The sequence below is a fragment of the Theobroma umbraticum genome, unplaced genomic scaffold (genome assembly GCF_002168275.2).
Source record: "Theobroma umbraticum cultivar Fairchild unplaced genomic scaffold, ASM216827v3 scaffold_67.0, whole genome shotgun sequence".
NCBI lineage: Eukaryota > Viridiplantae > Streptophyta > Magnoliopsida > Malvales > Malvaceae > Theobroma > Theobroma umbraticum.
The window spans coordinates 5659547-5680735 of record NW_018397262.1 but is presented as its reverse complement, the minus strand read 5'-3'; the positions used below and the strand labels follow the sequence as shown (position 1 = coordinate 5680735).

At 33.6% G+C, this 21189-nt stretch overlaps 4 protein-coding genes across 4 annotated transcripts in view; 2 read left to right on the top strand and 2 right to left on the bottom strand.

Moving 5' to 3' along the window:
• The window catches only part of LOC110419756 (Nucleotidyltransferase family protein), a 2863-nt gene extending 624 nt beyond the window's left edge, over positions 1 to 2239 (bottom strand). Inside the window, exons 1-5 of the mRNA XM_021432852.1 lie at positions 1805 to 2239; positions 891 to 1003; positions 747 to 803; positions 348 to 443; positions 206 to 276 (exon numbers count right to left, since the gene is read on the bottom strand). Of these exons, the coding sequence (XP_021288527.1) occupies positions 206 to 276; positions 348 to 443; positions 747 to 803; positions 891 to 1003; positions 1805 to 2180 (713 nt within the window). The 5' untranslated portion in view covers positions 2181 to 2239. The remainder of the gene's footprint in view (positions 1 to 205; positions 277 to 347; positions 444 to 746; positions 804 to 890; positions 1004 to 1804) is intronic.
• A 4899-nt stretch (positions 2240 to 7138) lies between these two features.
• On the top strand, positions 7139 to 7663 carry LOC110419973 (RING/U-box superfamily protein). The gene has a single exon (XM_021433113.2). The coding sequence runs from the start codon at positions 7139 to 7141 to the stop codon at positions 7661 to 7663; it is 525 nt and encodes a 174-aa protein (XP_021288788.2).
• A 2654-nt stretch (positions 7664 to 10317) lies between these two features.
• LOC110419751 (acidic endochitinase-like) lies at positions 10318 to 15003 on the top strand. Its single transcript, XM_021432846.2, has 3 exons — positions 10318 to 11461; positions 13349 to 13356; positions 14177 to 15003. Exons 1-3 carry the CDS (start codon positions 11343 to 11345, stop codon positions 15001 to 15003), a joined length of 954 nt encoding a protein of 317 aa, XP_021288521.2. The 5' UTR covers positions 10318 to 11342.
• A 2121-nt stretch (positions 15004 to 17124) lies between these two features.
• Positions 17125 to 20451, bottom strand: LOC110419742 (uncharacterized). The gene has a single exon (XM_021432835.2). It carries the CDS (start codon positions 20275 to 20277, stop codon positions 17467 to 17469), a length of 2811 nt encoding a protein of 936 aa, XP_021288510.2. The 5' UTR covers positions 20278 to 20451; the 3' UTR covers positions 17125 to 17466.
• Positions 20452 to 21189: the final 738 nt, after the last annotated feature.

Genomic DNA, 21189 nt, shown 5'->3' with positions numbered 1-21189 from the left:
ATAAAAGATCTATTAGGTAAGATTTTCAGTTAAAAATATATGTAGAAAAGAAAAATGAAACAAGTCAAAAAACAAATATATATTCTAAGTGTATAATACACATTACAGATTCCAACCGAAAACAAAGATACAAGGCAAGTAGAAAATATAGCAAATTTGAAATTCAAATCAATCCAAAAGTAATGCAAGAGGAAAATAGAGCTACCTTATATCAAATGCAACACCACTTTTCTTTTCTACAAATTTAACTATTGGCACACGAGCTTTTGCAATCACCTGATAAGATTTGAATTGTTAGATAAATATACTCTTTTGTATCAACAACATTTCTAAACAAAGAAAAATACCTGCATCTTTTTTGCAATTCCCTTTTGAGATAATGCCCTGGAAAGAGCATGCAAACCAGTCTGTGGATTTTTTATACCTGACCCAAGAATCACAACCTACATACAGTATAAACAAATAACTATGAAAACGAAGCATACAGGCCAGGGGTGAATAAATATATACATATAAAAGCAGCCATGCTTCTTCTCTTTTTATTCCAATTTTTGGTCATTTTCTTTTCTCCTTCCAATTCTTTTTTTTTTCTTCATAAAGAAGGAATGCTATACACTAAACTACATTATCCTAATAGAAAACCACTAAATATGTAACGCATGCTATAATATAAAAGGATTAGACTTTAACACAAATTAAGTTGCTAGACATAAATTTTATGGGATGATAAAAAGCATAATACTCACATCAATATCACTTGTTGGTAAATAAAGTCCTGTCCTGAATGAGCCAAAAACTTCTGGCTGCAAAGCAACAGTCTGTTACATTTTGGCCTTATATAATGTGTGTGCTTTTGTGTGTGAGAGAAAGAGAGAGGCAGCCAATTATACCCTGCATGCAGGCCATATGTATTTGATAACATCAAAAACAGAGTCCACAGCTGCATCACGTGCTGCTTGCTCTTCTGGAGTTGGGGATAAGAAATCACAGAAGTCCACTATCTCTGCAGTACCCAACATCAGTGATCAAGTTTAAACTCTGCTTATGATGTACACACTTATAAAAATGGCAATTCATAATGTTCATCACCATCTACCATCTACAAGCACTCTATGCACTACAAAGATAAATAATTTCAATAAAACCAAGCTAAAATATATATTTAATCCTGCTCCAAAAATTTACAAGATTACACGAACAGAACTCAAAAACCTGAAGTACTTGATGGTTCATATGCCCACTGACTCCAGGTATCACTTCCATCAATTTTGGTACATACACTGACCAACAATCTATTACTCTATACTCATAAATTTATGCACCATAATGACAATTACACATGCAACTCTCCATCTTTTTTCTAGACAATCCTATCCACCAAACTAAGCCAGCCATAAAATCACACAAATCAGAGTAACAAAGAGAAGAAGGCAGAACTCAAACTGAATTATCAATTACTAGCGCACAAACTAAGGCAAAGCCATGAATTTTATCACAGGATATCTCAATTGAAAAACTAAAAATTTCCAATCCCAGCTATGTTCATTACTAAAAGATATGGCATTGTAATATTTTCAAAGACAATTGAACTAATTTGACAGCAATAAAGCTGGTCCAATATTTTGAAAGAGGACCAAAAACCAAAATTCAACTAAGTTACATCACCACATAGCAAATTCTAATCCTCAGAAAAAAATTGTAAGATTTCCCAGAAACCCAGCTAACTTAATGAAAAAAAAATCAAAATCTCCATATAAAAAAACAAAAAATAAAACAAAGAACAAAGCTTAATTTTTCACCAAACCTTTATGCAACTGAAGCATTGGACTCTTAAACCTACTATTCCCACGAAACCACCACTCGTTCTCAAGCCTCGGCTCATCCACAACAGTCGGCGTCTTCAGCTCCGGTTCATCCCAAGCCGAGACCGAAGCATGAACTATCCCCGGCTCAGCTGGCTCATTAAGATCAAGGGAGAAATAATCCGGCGCCGCCGAGTCCAAGGAGATGGAATTTTCGGCTGATAGAGAGATTTCGTTGCGGAAAACGGTGTAGGGACCGAGAGGAGGTTCATTGAACGGCGGAGATTGAGCGGCAGGCGAAGAAGGGAGAGAAATTGGGGTTAGGGTTAGGGTCTCGTAGAGTATGGGTTGCGAATTGGTGGGAGTTTGGGGCTCCATTGTTTCATGGAGGTGAAACGATCAGGGTTTTAGGGATTGGGGAAATTAGGGTTTATAGATTTGGGCGGGTAGATTTGACGGGTTTAATGATTAACCGCGCATGATTTATATTTTCTTTTCTTTTCCTGATAATTTTGTTTTCTTTAAAATAAGATTTACTATTTCAAAGAGGGTTTTCCTTTTTTCTTAATTGTTAATTTAAGTATTTAATTAAAACTTTCAATTAAAAGTTTTTCATTTTATTTAATTTAATTGTGAATTATGACACTATTATCTTGTTTGAACTTTCAATTCATAAAAGAATTTTGTTTTTGTAAAATCACTTATTAACTATGAATTAACAATAATTTACTAATTAAAAAATAAAATTTTAACTTATTTATTTATTTTCTTTCATATTATTGTTTATTAAAAAAATTAAACCTCAATAAAAAACTTCTATTTTACCAAAACCTCCTGAAGAAAAATTAAAATCCATTCTCGAAGCTTCATTCTTTTTAAATATACAAAACCGTATTTATATCTAACATTTCAAAATAAATTTTTAAAAAAACTTATAAAGAGCTTCTTAAGTGTAACCAAAAACCAAATTCCATTTACTACAAGAACTAGGAGAAGTAACACTTACATGTACATATATAAATGGAAACATAACTCAAGATTTCTATAGTGAAAACCAATAGATCAAAGCACAGAACAACAAAGCCATGTCTCCTGTTTTACTAGAAACATTAGTAGCGTATCTGGCTTTCGTTCTTTATGCCCTAGGATTCGCCTTCTTCCTGTTCAGCATCTTGTTTCAATGCTGGGGCTTGTTCTTTAACAGAAACCGAAACCAGCAGGGTGATGTTGAATCATCAGCTGGTGATATCGAATCAGGTGAAACAAGTAATCCTCTTCCTCCTCGGGTTCATGGTCTTCCAGCTATATCCGAAACCTGTTTACCGGATATTCCAGGAGCCAAGCCGCTGACCATGTACGCTGCTTCTGATGAATGTGCTATATGCATGGAGGATTTCAAGGAGAAAGAGGTTTGCTGGGTTCTTGTCAAGTGTGACCATGTTTTCCATAAGCCTTGCGCAGAAGAATGGTTGGAGAGAAGCCTTTCATGCCCACTTTGTCGAACCAATGCAAACTCTATATATGGTTAATATGTAATCAAATTTTCTTCCTTCTTTTTTCTTTGGATGATTTGGTGATCCTTGAGAGTTGAACATGAAACCAAAATTTTCTTGGTTGCCTTTATTACATGAAAATGTTTTGTAGTAAAGCAGAAGCTCCTTCTGCTTTAATAAGCTCCCACTGTTTTTGTCTAATTTCATCAAAGAATAGTCTCTCCTATTATATTAAATTATTTGTTTTTATCATTTAATTTGTTAATACGATTAAAAATTAAGTAACCATCTTATCGTCTTTTACTTATGACACACTTCTACGTCAAAAATATATATGATAAATTAAATATTTAATTTAATTATAAATACATATATTCCTTGAATCAAATTCATGTCTCCTTTCTAAAAAAAATTATATTAATAAAAATGTAATATTTGTCATAATTTCGTAAAAATTTAGAACATGATGATTCACGAATAATGTAAAATTCATTTTACATAGCACTATGTAATAATTTAAAGTAAAAATATTAAATATTAAAATATGAGACTTCTATTGTATATCTTATCTTGAATCTAGTAATCCTTCCCTACCAAAATGTTTTTTTTAAAAAAAGGCAGAATAAAGTTCATTTCACTCAAGATTTACAAAAGACTACCACATAAGGTCGTGAGGCAGCTCCTTACTGGCTTTCTATATTATTGTTTATTAGCAAAATCGATAACAAATTTCTATTTTGTCAAAAACTTCAAATATATATAATTTCAAAATAATTAAACATAATCTATTTTTGATCTTTTATTCTTTTTAAATATAAAAAATCATGTGTATCTGACACTTTTTAATTAAATATGAATATAATTTTTTATCATTTAAATATATAAAAAATTTACTGAAATTTAAGCATACTTTTGTCCAATACTAATAGACATATAAAATATAAAATTTTCACCACCATTATGCTTGAAAAAATCTCTAAACTATTTTTAAAAATTCAAAAAAAAACTTTTATTCTTCTATTACATTTAACCAAGTCTATTACTCTTATTTTGAATAAAATAGGCTTTTACAACCAATTGTTGACCAAATATCATTAGTTAAAATACTCATTTGTCATCTAATACTCACGTAACATTAACATAATGCTGACATGAGTCATCATGTCACGTTATTATTTATTATGATATGTCAATATGAATTGTCAACATTATATAGTATAAATATAAAATGACAAATGGTATTTTGATTAATAATAATAAATTAAAAATTAATTATAATGGTTTATTTGATTTACAATAAAAATATAAAAGTTTGATTTAACTTAATAAATTAATAAGAGTTTATTTAAAAATTTTTAAATAATTTGAAAAACTTTTAGGTATTATATTTATTCCATCTTAATGTTTCTTACTATCCGAGTTAACTGCAAGCACTTAAATTTGAAAAATATAAATAAAAAGAGATCTTTGGTAGATCGTTATAAGGAGCCTCAGTTGTATCCAAAAACCAAATTCTATTTACTACAAGAACTAGGAGAAGTAACACTTACATATATATATATATGGAAACATAACTCAAATTACACAGTGAAAACCAATAGATCAAAAAATAGAACAACAAAGCCATGTCTCCTGATTTACTAGAAATATTAGTAACGTATCTTGTTTTCACCCTTTATGGCATAGGATTCACCTTCTTTTTGTTCAGCATCATCTTTCAATGCTGGGGTTTTTTCTTTAACAGAAACCAAAGGCAGCAGGGTGATGTTGAATCATCAGCTGGTGATATCGAATTAGGTGAAACAAGTTATCCTCCTCCTCCTCGGGTTTATGTTCTTCCAGCTATATCCGAAACCTGTTTACTGGATGTTCCAGGAGCCAAGCCGCTGACCATGTATGCTGCTTCTGATAAATGTGCTATATGCCCAGAAGATTTCAAGGAGAAAGAGGTATGCTGGGTTCTAGTCAAGTGTGACCATGTTTTCCATAAGCCTTGCGCAGAAGAATGGTTGAAGAGAAGCCTTTGGTGCCCCCTTTGTCGAACCAATGCAAACTATATCATTAATGTGTAATCAAATTTTCTTGGTTCTTTTTTCCTTTTATGATTAGTCGATCCTTGAGAGTTGAACACGAAAGCAGCATTGTAGAAAACCTGAAGTTTCTAAATTTTATCAAGATTCTTGTTATTCTCTTTACTCTCTCTTATTATATTAGATTATTTAATTTGCTTTTATCATTTAATTTCTTTTACTTACTACACATTTTGATGTCAAAAATATATTGATAAATTATTGAAAATTTAATATAATAGTAAATACACGTGTTTCTTTTTTTAAAGAATCAGATTTAAATCTCCTTTCAAAAGAAGAAATTACTAATAAGAATATAATATTTATTGAAATTTCCTAAAACGGAAATTTAAGAATTTGCCCAACTAGTCAATGGAAAGACAAATATGTTTGACAACTACTGTTTCAAGAAAGGTTATTGGTGAAAACTAAGGATAAATTTGCTTGGCAATATCTTAATTAACAACCTTGCCAACCCAAGCTGAGAACGAGAGCCTTTAAATGGTTGGATTTTTGATTGAAGCAGTTGTTTTATTCTATTGATTACTATTGTATTGTATTCTAATAAGGATCAAGAATGACTACACCACCTTCACCTTGTGATAATAAAAGGCTCAACTTGCCACCAATGGTACGTTCATTGTTGGCTCAAAAACTTGCCCTCGGATCTCCTTCAACAATTCCTAACAATGTTACTTTCAATCTTGATGACTTCCAAACTTCGATCTTCGTTTGCATCATCGTGTTGATGCTCTTCTACCTCTTCTATCAAATTCTTGACAGATTTCTCAACTGCCTCCCAAATGAAAGGTATGACCGAGATATCGAATTACAAGACATAGCTAATCACCGGTCTGTAGCCAATTCTCATTGGTTTCGTGAAGTTACCGTGCACAACAGTCTATGGTTGTTGGAAACATTGAATGGATTCATGACATTGTTGGCAGAGAGACAAGGGCTAAGCCCGGAGGACTTGGAGAAAAGTCTGCCCCTTGTACATTACAAAAGCCTAGGAAAAACATTAGATGAATGTGTCATTTGCTTGGAGGACTTTGAAGATGATGAACTGTGCCGAGTTTTTCCGGTGTGCAAACATGTTTTCCATTTCGATTGCATAGATAACTGGTTGAGAAATCACACAACTTGCCCGGTCTGTCGGAATTGTATATTAGATGCATCATGTATGACAATGTAAATAAATGTTCACCAAACTTCTATAGTTTCAAAATTGCAGAATCTCATCAGGTCAGTTCCTTTCTTTTACATGTTAAGAACATAGAGCAAGGGGCGGTTTTCAATTGAAGTTTACATTGATTAATACTTTCTAAGCTAAGAAAAACAAATACTGTCAGAACTTGATTGTATTCTTTCATCTATTTTGCACTATGTCAATACAAATACCAGATCTCAAAAGGCCTGAGGCCAGAGCTGTAAGCTCTACCAGCAACCATTAATGGGTAAAGAATTTGGTTTTACAGCTCCTCTTTCAGAATTATGGGTGAAATTGATTTGGCAGAGTCTAAATAAACCTCCCAGAAGACCTGGTGTAAGTTTCTCAAATCAAAGGGAACAGTTTGGAACCAAATTCCCTAAAATTAGAACTCCAACCAATCCTTCATTTTCCTTTCCATCATATTTAGAAGTTTGTTTTTACTAATGTAATTAACCGTAAGGTTTTGTTTTAGGTAGTTTGTAATAAAGAATTTAAATTGGGAAATTACATTGCAGGGTCATCAAAGTCCTAGTTCATGCAAAAATCAGATCTTAAAGAACCATGGTTACTCTAAGCATTGCGATCCATTCTTTAGATTACCCTCTTATTGTTTCTTTGATTACTGCCATTGGCATTGTCTTCCTCTTGTTATCCTGCCTGATTGGCGTCTGCATCATCGCAACATCGTTCATCATCCTCATCATCTACATTATTTGTGAATGCCTTAGCTGGCCTATATTCGAGAAGTTCATTTCTGATCTGCTGAGAAGAGCAATTCATCGAGTTCGGATAGTGACTTACCAAGCAATAATCCCAAACTATTTGCAACAATCGGAGATGACAGAAGGGTTTCCACAGAGTATAGACGACAGGGTCATGTTAAGGCAGCAGGCCTTACCGCCAATGATTTATGGGTTTGGTTCATATCCATTGAAATCCAAAGACTGCGCCATATGCTTGGATGATTATGTGGTTGGTGAAGTGTGTCGAGTTCTTCCAGCGTGCAAACACATGTTTCATTTGAGTTGCATTGATCACTGGCTCGAAAATCATCTAACATGCCCGGTTTGTAGACAATGTATTTAAGATGCATGCTCTTTGCATGTATTGATCAGTTTTAAAAGCCATAGATCAGTTTAAAATCAAGCTTGGATATAATCACATTCATGTGATAATTTTATTTGACAGCTTATTTAACGTGATTAATTTGGTGTCTATGTTCATGTTCCTTCGCTTGATTTTATAAAAAAGTGGAGAGGGGATTTCATAAAAAAATTTGCTACCTATCTTAGCTGGTGGATAGGGCGTTGTATGGGACACAACCTGTCAATGAATCTTTATTGCAATTGTGAAACATTTTCACTTAGAGTCGATTGTTTTGACGTAAAATATTTTTTCAGAAAATATTTTCAAGATTTATACTTATTTGAAAAATAAATATTTTATTTCAAATGAAAAATATTTTACGAGTTAATAGGTAAAACAACTATTAACCATGAAAAATTTCTTATGCCTTTGAGAGAGGTATAACATAAGACATGTTCTAAGAGAACAAAAAAAAACTCTTATATTAAGTTTAAAAATATAAATTTGATGAATAATAATATTTAACTTAAATTTTTTTTAATTTAAAATGTTAATATTTAAATTATTCAATACTATTAAAATTAAAAAAATATTTTTTTTAATTTTAATCATTCAATGCAATTAAATTTTTTATTTATGAATTGAATAAATCTTACTAATAATTATAATAAAAAATATTTCAATGATATCATTTGATGAATACGTATAAGTATTTACAAGATTTACAAATTTCAAAAGCCAAAAGTTTGAAAATTATCACAAGATACTTAGATTTTTAGGGTTCTAATATCAGTGAACTAATTTTGACACATGGATTCTCTTAACACAAAAAGTCCCTAACCAAGCTATTGACACCAATTTAAAGAGCACATTTCATACTACAAAAACTCCCAAAGAAATTACTCAAAACATTACTAAAATGTAAAGTTCTAGTGACCTAAAGTTGGATAGTTAAAACTATTAAAAATTAATTTCCAATCAATTTAAAAAATTCATATCTCTTTAATTACTGAACCAAATATAGTGCTACAAAGATCATTAGAAAGATCTTTTCAAAACCTTTCCATTAGTACCTATCATGCTGCCAAAAAATCACCGAAACAGTACTAAATTTGAATGAAAATTGAAGAAACACAAAATAACTTAGGACTTTTATACCAAAACTACGAAAATATAAAAATCTCATTATTTGAAACTTAATCATACCTTAGTCAACACTTCCTTGAATGTATTTCCTCTTTCTTTGTCTTTCTTCTTCCCCTTTTCTCCTTAACATGGTGATATAAAACTAACATTAACTCCTTCTACCTTTCTTTTAAACTTAATGATATAAAACTGGCATTAACTTCTCTAACTACTTCACTGCTTTTCTTTTAAATGTGATAATGTAAAATTGATATTAACTTCCACTAACCGCTTCGATAATGTAAAACTGATATTAACTTTCTCCTATTTTAATAGTGTAAAACTGTTACTTTTTTTTTTAAACGTGATAATATAAAACTTATATTAACTTATTTTAATTTTTTTATGTGATAATATAAAATTGACAATAACTAAAAATAAACTACTCTATTTGCTAAAAGGTCCTTTCTTATTTTCTCTCTTTGTTAATAAACCTCAACATCATAACTATAATTATAAAAAAAATGATATTTTACTTATTTCTTTTTATAAAAACTATAACTTAATAAATATAAATATTTTTATAACATAATTAAGTATAATATTTTTTTATGAGGGTATTACATTTTTCTCGCTGAGTGTAACATCCTTATGGCTCTCTTTGATGTGGGATTTACATTTGTTTATGGCCGTGACACCTTGCCTTGCTAACCTTTCTTGTGTAGCTATGGAAAGAGATCATGGAAATTAAACTTCTTTAATTGGGGTTTTAAATTATTAATCAAGAATCTCAAAAATAATTCTTTTCCTGTTAATATTTCATTTTAATGATTGTTTTGAGAGATCTCTTGGATTACTTTTGGGTTAGAAAATTCAACAAAATGCACCTAAGATGTTCTTAACATGGACCATGTAAATTTCATATTATAGTGATATGCTCCCAGCGAGTAAAGTCATAAGTCTCATATTAGAGAAAAGTTCTTAACAAGGAGTTAAAGGAAGGAAGATGTCATAATCCTAAATGAAAACTATGAATCTCGTATCGACTATGTACTAAAGTGATACTAAGCTTATAAAACTTTATATCACTTTCAATATGTGAGGTGTCTATTGTGGGACAAAACTGTGATGTCAACACAAAAGTTAGTGTGAACTGTAATAGTTAATGATTGTGTTGAGAGATTTCTTGGCAACCAGGATGTCACGGTTCTAGTGTGAAGAGACCCATAAGTCCCACATCAAAAAGTGGCGAAAATGAACAATACTTCAAAAGAGTTGATCTAGACCTAACTAAAGGTGTTAATATGGGTTGACTTGGCCCAAAATACTATGGGTTGAGAAAATATAAAGTGCGCCCACCCTTGTCAACTCATAGCCCGAGCTTACACACTTCTTTTTTTAAAAAAATAAAATAAAATAAATTCATTTTTACAATTCTACATAACAAACTCCCTATCAATAAAATTATTTCATGATTCAATTCATAAATTGAATAATAAAAATATGTTACAAATAAATAATTACATCAAACATAAATAAACAAATAAATTACATCAAACATGTATAAAGTTTCAATCTTTAATCACAAACTACAATCTCATCAACATATGTATATAATAAAATAAATAAAACTTCAAGACTCATTTATGTCTTCTCCAATCCTCATCCTTAAGCAAAACATTTGAATCTTGTTTGGATATCAATAATGTCTTAAGGTATGAATCATTATCATTTACTATTCATTGTTATAAAATAAAAGATAATGAGTTTTAATCTTAACTAAAATTATTAATTTGATAAGTAAAAATTAAAAATATTTAAATATATAAAATAAGCAATACTATTGATAGTCAAATTATTAATTTTATATAACTAAATATATAAAATTATTAAATTAACTAAAATTATTAATTTATTTTTTTCTTTCAGCCTATAAGCCTAACCCATACCAACTAGAGATAACTCACTGATCAGATGAACTGTCTCATTTAAACTCAATTTTAATATGGGTCTAAATTTTCATATCTCAACCCATTCCACTTTTAATAAAAAATAAACTGACCCTAAACCCGTCCTAATGATCTTGCTTTCCACCTGCTTATTTTTCATTAGTAAAATTTGCACATATGAAATAATATTTCCACTTGTTTCAACCATTGGAAGCATTCCATAGCCCTACAAATGTGACCAGAGGAACTGCCTGACGGCACAGCTGGAGCCAGTACCATTACCACCGCAAGTGCTTCATAGACAAATTCCATAATAGCTCTGACAACTGTTCCTTTTGCTCAAATGATTCCAAGGTGATTTAGTAATCTCATAATGTGCTAGTTTAATTGCTAAAAATCTTATATCATAGAACGTTGACCAAAAGTTATAGAAACATCATAAAGCAGAGGCAATTGAACCCAAAACCCATATTTCTAAGATTGATTGGAAAGTCACCTATTTGAGTAATCCAGCCAATATAGTCAAGGCCTGATTATTATGGTTCCTCAGGCATCCGTTCCTCCATTTCTTTCTGCTGCAGCAGTTTCTACTAGTGACTTAGGATATGCTTGAGATCCAAATTAATATTACTCAACTCGATTCTCTTCAGTTTTGTTCAATGGATTCCATTAAGGAAGAGAGATGCCTTGTCTTGCACCCTTTAGTAGAATTCAGATTATACAAACAAAGAATGCCCTGAACATTTTCAGCAATTTTCTGATTACATATTAATTGGACCTAATTCTTCTATTTGAATATAAGAACTTTTAGGTTTAGTTTTAAATGTTGGAGAATCCTGCGTTGTTGAGAACCAAAAGAAACATTAAACCAAAAATCTTGACTTAAAAAGGACACGTGCTCAAACTCGGATCACCTCTGTTTTCTCAGGGAGGAAGCAAAAGCAAAGGACCTTCAGCTTCAAGCCATTAACGAATAGTGAAGTATCCTTAAGATCAAAGTAAAGACTTTTCAAAGATAACAAGGACTGACATCTACCTATAAAATTCTTGCGACATAAATAAATGATTTTGAGTTGCAGGCTATCCCAGAGCAGAGCGGGAATGACAAGAGAAATGAAGAAACTGTTTAAGTTGGCATGAACTAGACTCTAGAAAACTATGCCCGCATAACACAATCAAGATTTTTGCTAAATTTATCTTTGAATAAGCAGATAATGCTATTCTATTCATTTCTTTTGAACTTACTTGCATAACCAAAGGCCAGATTGTGAAGCAGATATAGATTCCAATGCTAAGCTTGATTGTTCTAATAGGCCCCAAACATCAAAACAAAAAGAACCAAGTTCATAATTTTAAGCAAATCAAAGTAAAATAGTGAAAGCATAGCACTTTAATGGTTAGTTAAATCATTTTTCTCATATCATCCTCACCATCATCATCCTCGTCATTACTATAAAAATCATCACTATCAGCATCCTCAACGAAATCCTCAAACTCGTCCTCGCTATCCTTATCTTTAATCCTTCCGTACTCATGCTCTTCATCAAAATCATCATCCTCATCACTTAGCACGCGCTTCCCACGTGCCTCGACGACGACGCCACGCATCCCACGCCCATCTCCTTTCTCCGCCAGGCTTAGCCTTCCAGAAGACCCAACAAGAGAACCCATTTCACTAAAATCAAAAATGGGTATTTGGGCATGTATCTTTTGGTTTGAAACAAACAAAGATTGAGCGATTTGATGTTCTTTAACCATGTTATTGATATAATTGGACCGACCAAGGATTTGGCCACGGAGAATCTGCTGCAAAGACTTGCTGTTTCTGAGTAGATTCCTTGCAACAGCTGCTGTGGTTGCCATTGATGCAAAGAAGTTTGATTTGGAGGTTTTGGGAGACGGAAACTTGGTGGTTGATCTTGTGGGGTTTTGAGTCCTTTGCGAGGGGCTTGATATTGTGATTACAGAAGGGTTTAGGGTTTATGGGAAGAGTTAGATTTCTGCCACGTGGCAAATGACGGTGTGGAAACTAGAATACAGATTCTAGAATTATCTAGAGAGAGTAACCCGACCGGGGCTTTCCGGTTACAATTGTTAAAGAGAAATATATAATGGGCCTTCTTTATGGATTTAATTTTGGGCCTTTGATCTAGTTTTATCAGAGTTTTATTTATCAAAAGTTAATTAAATTAAAAAATATATAGTTAAGTCCGATATTAAGTATCAAGTATCCAAGAGATGATATTGTATTCTTTCTAAACCTAAAACAAGTACTAAACTAATTATCCGAGTCTGTCTTAAACCAAAATATAGAGCATCCATACTTTAGTGGCCTAAATGATAACTCATTAAAAGAACTTGTAATTGATTTGAATAAAATCATATTTCGAAAATAACATTATTTGGAAGAAAAACAATTCAATCATATGATAAAAAATGACCATTTATAATTCAAATCATAAGAGAATAAAGTTTAACATCTAAACTATTGCCCTTCAATGTAAAACTATTGTACTTTAGAAAGTTAAATCTTGTGGATATGTCCTGATATTGAAACTGATCAGCCATCTTACTTGTCAAACAATGGTATAGGTAGATTTCTAGTTTGAACTCACTCAAGTGTTCCCCCTACTAAGTTAAGCCACAGACAGCTATGTTTCTATCGTTACTTTGCATAAAGTGTTGGCAACGGAATGCCAAAGTAATCATATTCTAATGCAAGAAATTGGAGAGTTCAGAGACCACATTTTTGGCTGCTAATTCATGTTCTTATTTTGATTCCAAATCTTGGACTTTAATTTGTCTCTGGCTTTTGTTATGTCTGAAAGTGTTGAGTCATATACAGACAATGATGGATTATAAATAAATGATAGATTACTGTATAGACTTACCAAAACAAGAGTCATATTAATTATAAATAAATTTCAATCCCAGGAAAAGACACCCTTAAAATTCAAATGATGGATTAAAAGTTTTAGAATTTACAGATTCTTAGGCTCTTGTACTTCTAGCTTTTGTCATCTTTCAAGAATGAGTCATATAGAATGGTTCACTCATCCGAACACAAGCATTCCAAAGAAAGGGAATAATCATAAGCTGCCAACATAGAAGACAATGCCTTAAAAAGCAAATCATGTCCAGCATATTTGAGCAGTCATTCAAAGATTTGAAAATTTTATTTAGTTTCTGATAAACCATCTGTATTAATCCACATCCATCAAATTTAGTCCAGACATTATTGGAACTAAGCATCGGTGTCTGTTCTCCATGAAAACAGAATGTAGATCTCATTACCTATAAAAGGGATGCTTCTGTGCACACTTTAAGCACCAAAAGCAATTCAAACACTTGCAAAACCAGAAAAGAAAGATGGCAATTAAGTCTGCAATCTCAACAGCATTCATCAGCTCAGTCTTTCTGATGCTAATTGTTGGTATAGATGCTGGTGGCATAGCAATCTACTGGGGTCAGAATGGAAATGAGGGTACATTGGCTGAGACGTGTGCCAAAGGCAACTATGACTTTGTGAACATAGCTTTCCTTCCAACCTTTGGCAATGGTCAGACTCCCATGATCAACCTTGCTGGTCATTGTGATCCTTACAGCAATGGATGCACTGGTTTAGGCTCTGACATCAAATCATGTCAAGCAAAGGGAATAAAAGTAATGCTTTCACTTGGAGGAGGAGCAGGAAGCTACTACCTTGCCTCAACCAAGGATGCTAGACAGGTGGCAACCTATTTGTGGAACAACTTCTTGTGGGGACAATCCTCCTCTCGCCCTCTAGGAGATGCTGTCTTGGATGGAATTGATTTTGATATTGAAGGAGGAACAAACCAACATTGGGACGATCTTGCAAGGTACCTCTCCAGGTATAGCGCACGTGGTAAGAAAGTATACTTGACAGCAGCTCCTCAGTGTCCATTCCCTGATGCTTGGGTTGGAGGTGCCCTTAAGACTGGCCTTTTTGACTATGTTTGGGTGCAATTCTATAACAACCCTCAATGCCAATACACACCAGGTGATATTGCAAACCTAGAAGATGCATGGAAACAATGGACTACAGATGTTCCTGCTACCAAAATTTTCTTAGGACTTCCTGCATCACCTGAGGCAGCTGGTAGTGGCTTTATCCCAGTATCTGATCTTACTTCTCAAGTACTTCCCGCCATCAAAGGTTCTGCCAAGTATGGAGGCGTGATGCTGTGGTCTAAGTACTATGACGATCAAAGTGGATACAGTTCTGCCATTAAAAATGATGTCTAGAAGAGTTTGTCTGTTCTATTTGCATTAATGTCTATGTTTAACCATGTCTAATGTAATGGAAGTATGTATTACATGTTTAAACCTTCTCCTCTCTTATGATCTCGCTTTTGAACTGAAGACCTCATAGTAGAGTTGTGAATTTATCATATAATTATGTTTCACACATCAACACAAACATGACTATCGAAGAATTAAAATATCACAGCCTAGAGCTTGCACTTTTCACTGTTCACTGTGTGCTTGGACCTTTCATCAGTCCAAGTTACCTGAACTTACAAACTGCCAATATATGCATAATACACCATGTTGGATCATTTTAATGGAATTATTTCAAGCAAATGCCTTCACATTTGGGTCAGTAAACTTAGCAGTGATGTGACAAGGAGGCGGATTTTGTTTGCCTGCTGAATCCACATTTGAACGCTCGGATGTAGTATGGTCTTCAGTTCCGTTGTAAAAGAACGATCAATGTCACCAATCCACAATTATGAAAAAAACCAAACCGATGAATAAACCAAATTAATATTATATATATATATATATATTAGTATATATAATATTATATACATTATTTTTAAATTTATATAAAATATATATTTTTATTATTAATTTTTATTTCATATTTTATAATTATGGATTAAGTTTATTAAATTTAATATTATAATTTGCAAAAGAATTTTCAAAATTTTAACCTTTTTGGTTTAAAATTGAACCGACCGAACCAATTTGATATTTGATCGATTCAGTTCTTCTTTATGTTTAATTGATTCTGATAAATTTTTTAAAATATATTTGATCCATTTGGTCTTTAACTATGATAGATCAAATAATTCAATTACTCATACTTAGTCCCAAATAAATGTTAATAGTCGAGATCTGATGTTAAGTTGAATATTTTTATACAATGTGCTGATTGTGTCCCAAATAGGAGTTAACATTTGAGATCTGGTGTTCATGTTCAGGTTGTGTCCCAAATAGGTGTTAGGTTGAATATCTATACCGTTAGGGGAAGAGGCTCAGTTTTTTATTTTTTTAATTTTTATGTATATAAAATTTAAAATATATAGCCTTACCACCTTTAAATAAACCAAATGAACCATCTTTTAATTTTTATTTTTTTTTATTTTTATGTGTATAAAATTCAAAATATATAACTTTACCACCCTAAAATAAATCAAATGAATTAATGTGAAAAAGTGGTAAAAAATCCAAGTTAAATTTTAGAGGCTTGGTTCAACCTGTCTTATGTCTAAATTTTGAAATTATTTTTTTTCTTTTCTTTATTTTTCTTGGTGTTTTTTTAAACCTTTCATTTGCTGTTTTTTCTTTTTTGGTTTCACCCTTCATTTTTTTTTTTGTTTTCACCCTTTCTCTTGGGTGTTTACCCTTCATCTCTTTTTTTTTTTTTAATTTTTTTTTTTGGTTTTCATCATTTCTCTCAGGTGTTTACCTTTCATCTCTTTTTTTTAGTTATCAACCTTTCTCCTCATCTCTTTTTTCATGAATCAACCCATAAATTTTTTCTCTCCAAACCAAATAAATATATTAAATGCTTTTTAACTTATATTTTTGGTTTTCACCCTTTTTTTTTTGTTTTTACCCTTTCTCCTATTCTCTTTTTCCATGAATTAATTAAATAATTTTTTAAACATTTGTTATATACTATTAGCAAACAAAGTTAATTAAAGAGGGGTGTCATATTGTAAAAGGAGAGACCCGAATCTCACATTGAAGAGCATATATGTTCAAATAAAATTTAAAGGTTTCATTGATGCTGCCTCTACAAGCTAAGCTGGGGTGGGTCAATCCTATCCTCCATGAATAGGTAGCAATTTGTTTTTCCCTCAGGATATGTTAGTCAATTACAACTAATCTTAATTTTATTCTCTTTTCTTTATATATCCGAGAAAACAACTCATCTCAAATGGCTTGACAAATGCACATTTTACTGCAGCAATGAAGAAAGGAAAATTGAAAATTTTTTCTTTTATATTTTTTACTCTTTTAGTAGTCTCCTGGTGGGGGGATATATAAAATTTTACTTTAAAAATGTTGTGAAAGAATAAAATAGGGTTATGTGTGCACTCGATGAGTTCCAAACATCTCTATTCCCATTTCTTAAAAGGAAAAAGAAAATTCAGTCACGTCCGTGCATGGATATTCTTTTAACCTGGATAGGATAATAGACAAAGAAATTTTAGAAACTAAGACCCATTTACTGTTGCAAACAAGGCTTATGTAAACTTGAAAGTATTTCTTTCTGAACATTCCGATCTTGGAATGTGTCCTGGGGAGAGGGTTTTTCTGCCAAAGATAGAGAGAGTCTCAGAATACTTATATTGTTTGTAGTACATAGGCTCAGACAACTTACATAAGCACACAGTAATTTACAGACTTATTTCAGAACAGAAGTAGAGATTGATACATCTCCATGGTGAACAGAAGTAGTAATACCAGCAGGCATTAGTTGCTAGATTTTAGTGGAAATTGATCTTCTGAAGCCATTGGCAGCTCTTCATGTATCGCTGATTCTTGAAATCTCTTTGGAAGGAAACATCGACCACCAAATCGCTGTTGCATGTATATGGTTGCAGCGAAGAACAGGCCCATCACAGGAATAATGAAGTCCCAAGCGGTTGAGTAGTAATCTGCTGCAGGATCTGCATAGATGTATGAGTCATCAATTCCAAGAAAATTGTGAGCCCTGTAAAGATCATATCTGTGAGGTACCAGACGAACAAGGGTAATTCCAATGTAAAAGAAACGAGACAGAGCCTCTTCTCTTGAGTTCTGGAACATGTTGAACAGGATTTGGGGGAAAAGAAAGGCATCAAGGATCAAACCAGCATAAGCTCTTGAACCACTCAAAAGGACCTGCTCGTGATCGTAGTATGAAGAATGCCATTCGGTGCCAACAAGATTCTTCCTCCACTTAGGAAAGAAGGCAAGGAGGCCCCCAGCTATGTATACTGGAATACAAACATAAAGCCCCCTCTTCTCCGCAATCCACAAGGGCTTTTTCTTTTCATCAGAGCATCTGGCTGTCCATGAGAGCATCAGAAGACGGATTTGCAGCAGAAAAGCCACCATTGTGACAACCCTAATGATCACCTCGTTCATTTCTAGCCACACTCCACTTCTAATCCAGACAGATCTTTCACTATCTTGGATGAACATTGCTTCAAGATTTAGAACCAGAGGGATTAAGTGTCCCAGGGCTAGAATAACAAGCATGAGAAGAGAAATGAAAGGACAAACCCCAGGGTTCTTTCTCACATGAAAGATTTGAAGTACTATAAAGACGATTGCAAGAGTGTTGGATATGACAGACATGATCATCTCGAAATCCATTCTCCAAATTGATTCCAATGCCCAACTGCGATAATAAGCTCTTCCGGAATAGTCCAAATGTCCAAAGTAAAGACTGTCAGTTGTTTCGCGCATGCTCTTAATGCTTCCCTTGATAATACCTCCTTTTCTGTCTGAGTTCAATGGAGGAAACTGAACATTCACAAGGATCTCGCAGTCCACTGAATGATTTAAAGATCCTGTGTTGGCTGACCTCAGATCTCTGCAGCCAACCATGCACAGATTACCTGTTTCAGAATCATAAACCCCTTCAGCAGAAATTTTGATTTCCACGTATCCATTTGAAGATTGGTTAAATGGATTAAGGCCAGCATCCAAATTCAAACTACGTAGCGTGATGCTCATTTTGTAACTGATTTCAAGCAAGCGGCCACTGGTATCTGACTCATTTCCATAATTTATAGGCCTTGAGCTTGAGGATGGTAATAGAAAGGGAAATCTCTGGTAAGGCTGATCGCCCACAGCAAGAGGTTCTGAAGAACCCCATTCAATTCTTTCTTTGGAACCCTTGACATTTGAGATATGAAAACTCATGTCCCCAGAATAGCCATCTGGGTACTGCCCCCTGCAGTTCCTTTTAGGTTTCTGTTTTGTACATGACTTCTGCACTTTATCAGTTTCCGTGTACTGATATTTCAAACCTTGAAGTTGAATTTGCCCACTGCCGCTACGGTCAGTATTTCGGAACAGGATCCTATCAAAGAAACCAGATTCATTCCTACGTTTCTCACTCCAAATTTCACCAACAACAGTACTTGTGTTTCTGATAGACAAGATCGCCGGGAATCTCAAGCTCAACCTTGTTGTGCAGTCTCCAACATGAGACTTCTCCAAGGAGCTTGATGCATCAAAGATTCGACAAGCAGCAATACAAAGCCGATTCTTCCTTGCATCCCAAGATCCTTCTCCAACTAATGAAGTGCTGAAATTGGAAGAGCGATAATACCGCATATAGTTATCGTTAGGAAATTCTATCAGAAACCTCAAGCTTAGCTTATCCTCCGAGCACTGAATCATACTCAAAGACATGACCTGTGGCAAATATCCAATACCATCACCAAATGGATTGCAACTCTTTGAAGAATCACAACCACTTCCATACTCCAGCTCAAAAGCATTGGCTCGACCTAGAAACATATTACAAATAGTTCGAGTCCGTGATAAGCTGAGGGATGACTTCTCTGGAACATCAGTCCCCCCAGGACACCCTTGAGTTGATAGTTTTGAAACTTTAGTGTACTGGTAACTTATTTGAGGAAACATCAGCAAGGAAATTTGACCAAAGTAATTTGGTTCATCAGCAGCGTACAAGCTATCCATGGTTCCAGTGACTAAAGTGTTGATAGTGCTTGACTTCTTAAGATTATTCAACTTGAGAACAGCTGCAAGATGAAGCAGTTTGCCTTCTTTGGTGTAAGTATAGCTTGTTCCCACCATGCAAAGCCTTCCGGTAGTTCCAGACCAGAAGCCTTGAAAGTCGAAGTCCAGAGCTCCACGATTGCTTGAATCACTTGAATATGAATACAATGAACCAGAAAAACTCTGTTCATAGTAATACGAGCTTTGGAAGATCAGGTTTCCTTCTACCTTGAAGACATCCTCAACATGAGTTGTATATACGTGGTGAGTTTCGAAAGTTAGAACTTTCGATTCAGATTGATAATAAAGAGAGGAGCTTGAATTCAGGACTTCATCCCCTCCACTATAGTAACCGTTTTGACGTTCAGGAAATGGGGAGATATTGAACTCCTCATTAACTGGCTTTGATTCCTGAACGACTGAATCACAGTAACGACCATAATTAGATTGAGATGCCGTGGAAGAGACCATATTCAAATAGAAGAAAGAGGAGAGGAAAAACAGCAAGGAAGCATGAAAAAACGGTAGTTTTGTGGAACAATCCATAACTCTAGGCTTGAATTTCTTCAGACAAGAAGATTGGGAGGAATAACTAATAGAAAACTTGGAAAAGAGGTGAAAGAATGTATAGCTTTATATCTCTCGCTGGAGCTGAGGTGAACTGGACCCAAGGTGGTGGTCGGTGGAACGTCGTGGGAAACTTCCTAGCTCAAGAGCTTGGGAAAAAGAGCTACTTAAGACTTGACTAAAAATGAGCAAAGGATAAGTCTTTCAACTATGTTGGTTTCAGTCACACATGGACGGAGTCCAGCAAGAAGAAAAATTGCTATACTAAGGAAGGCAAATTTTCTACTTTGCAACTGATAGAACATTATGACATGTTATCCTTAATCAACTAAGTAAATAATTGATCAGATCAGCATAGAGAACCAACACATTATTCAATTTAGTTCAATTGAGACAAGCCTAAAATACATGTGGCATCCTGATTGTTAAAATCATACATTCAGCAGGATAAAGTAGGAATCCAGAGGACCACTCAATTTTGGAACATTTAATCCAATTAAGTTGACATGTATGCTACCTCGATTGAATTTATTTACTTTGAAGACACTCAAAGGGATAAAGAAGAACCAAAAACAATAAGGACCAATATCAGCATATCTATGGCTGAGGAAAGTCTTTAGTCTCCCCTTGTGCTGCTCCGTTAATGAATTATTTTCCATATAGTTTGTGGAAATTTGTCCCAAGTTTAATTCGACAATGAACTTGTTATCGACTCTAAGTCAAGGTCAATGCACAAGGTTGCTATCACATTGTCTTCTTTTTGGGTCCAAGAATGGCTGTGAAGAACACAGCAAAGCACTGATAACGAGTGGTGGTCCAAAACTAAATTTTTGCCCAGTCTTGGGTTTGAAGACTTTTCTTGGTTTACTTGGAAAATTATGCTGGCCCTAC

Bases quoted from the DNA above. Each gene is read 5' to 3' on its own strand.
- LOC110419973 (XM_021433113.2), top strand. From the start codon at position 7,139: ATGGTTACTCTAAGCATTGCGATCCATTCTTTAGATTACCCTCTTATT.
- LOC110419751 (XM_021432846.2), top strand. From the start codon at position 11,343: ATGCTTGAGATCCAAATTAATATTACTCAACTCGATTCTCTTCAGTTT.
- LOC110419742 (XM_021432835.2), bottom strand. From the start codon at position 20,277: ATGGATTGTTCCACAAAACTACCGTTTTTTCATGCTTCCTTGCTGTTT.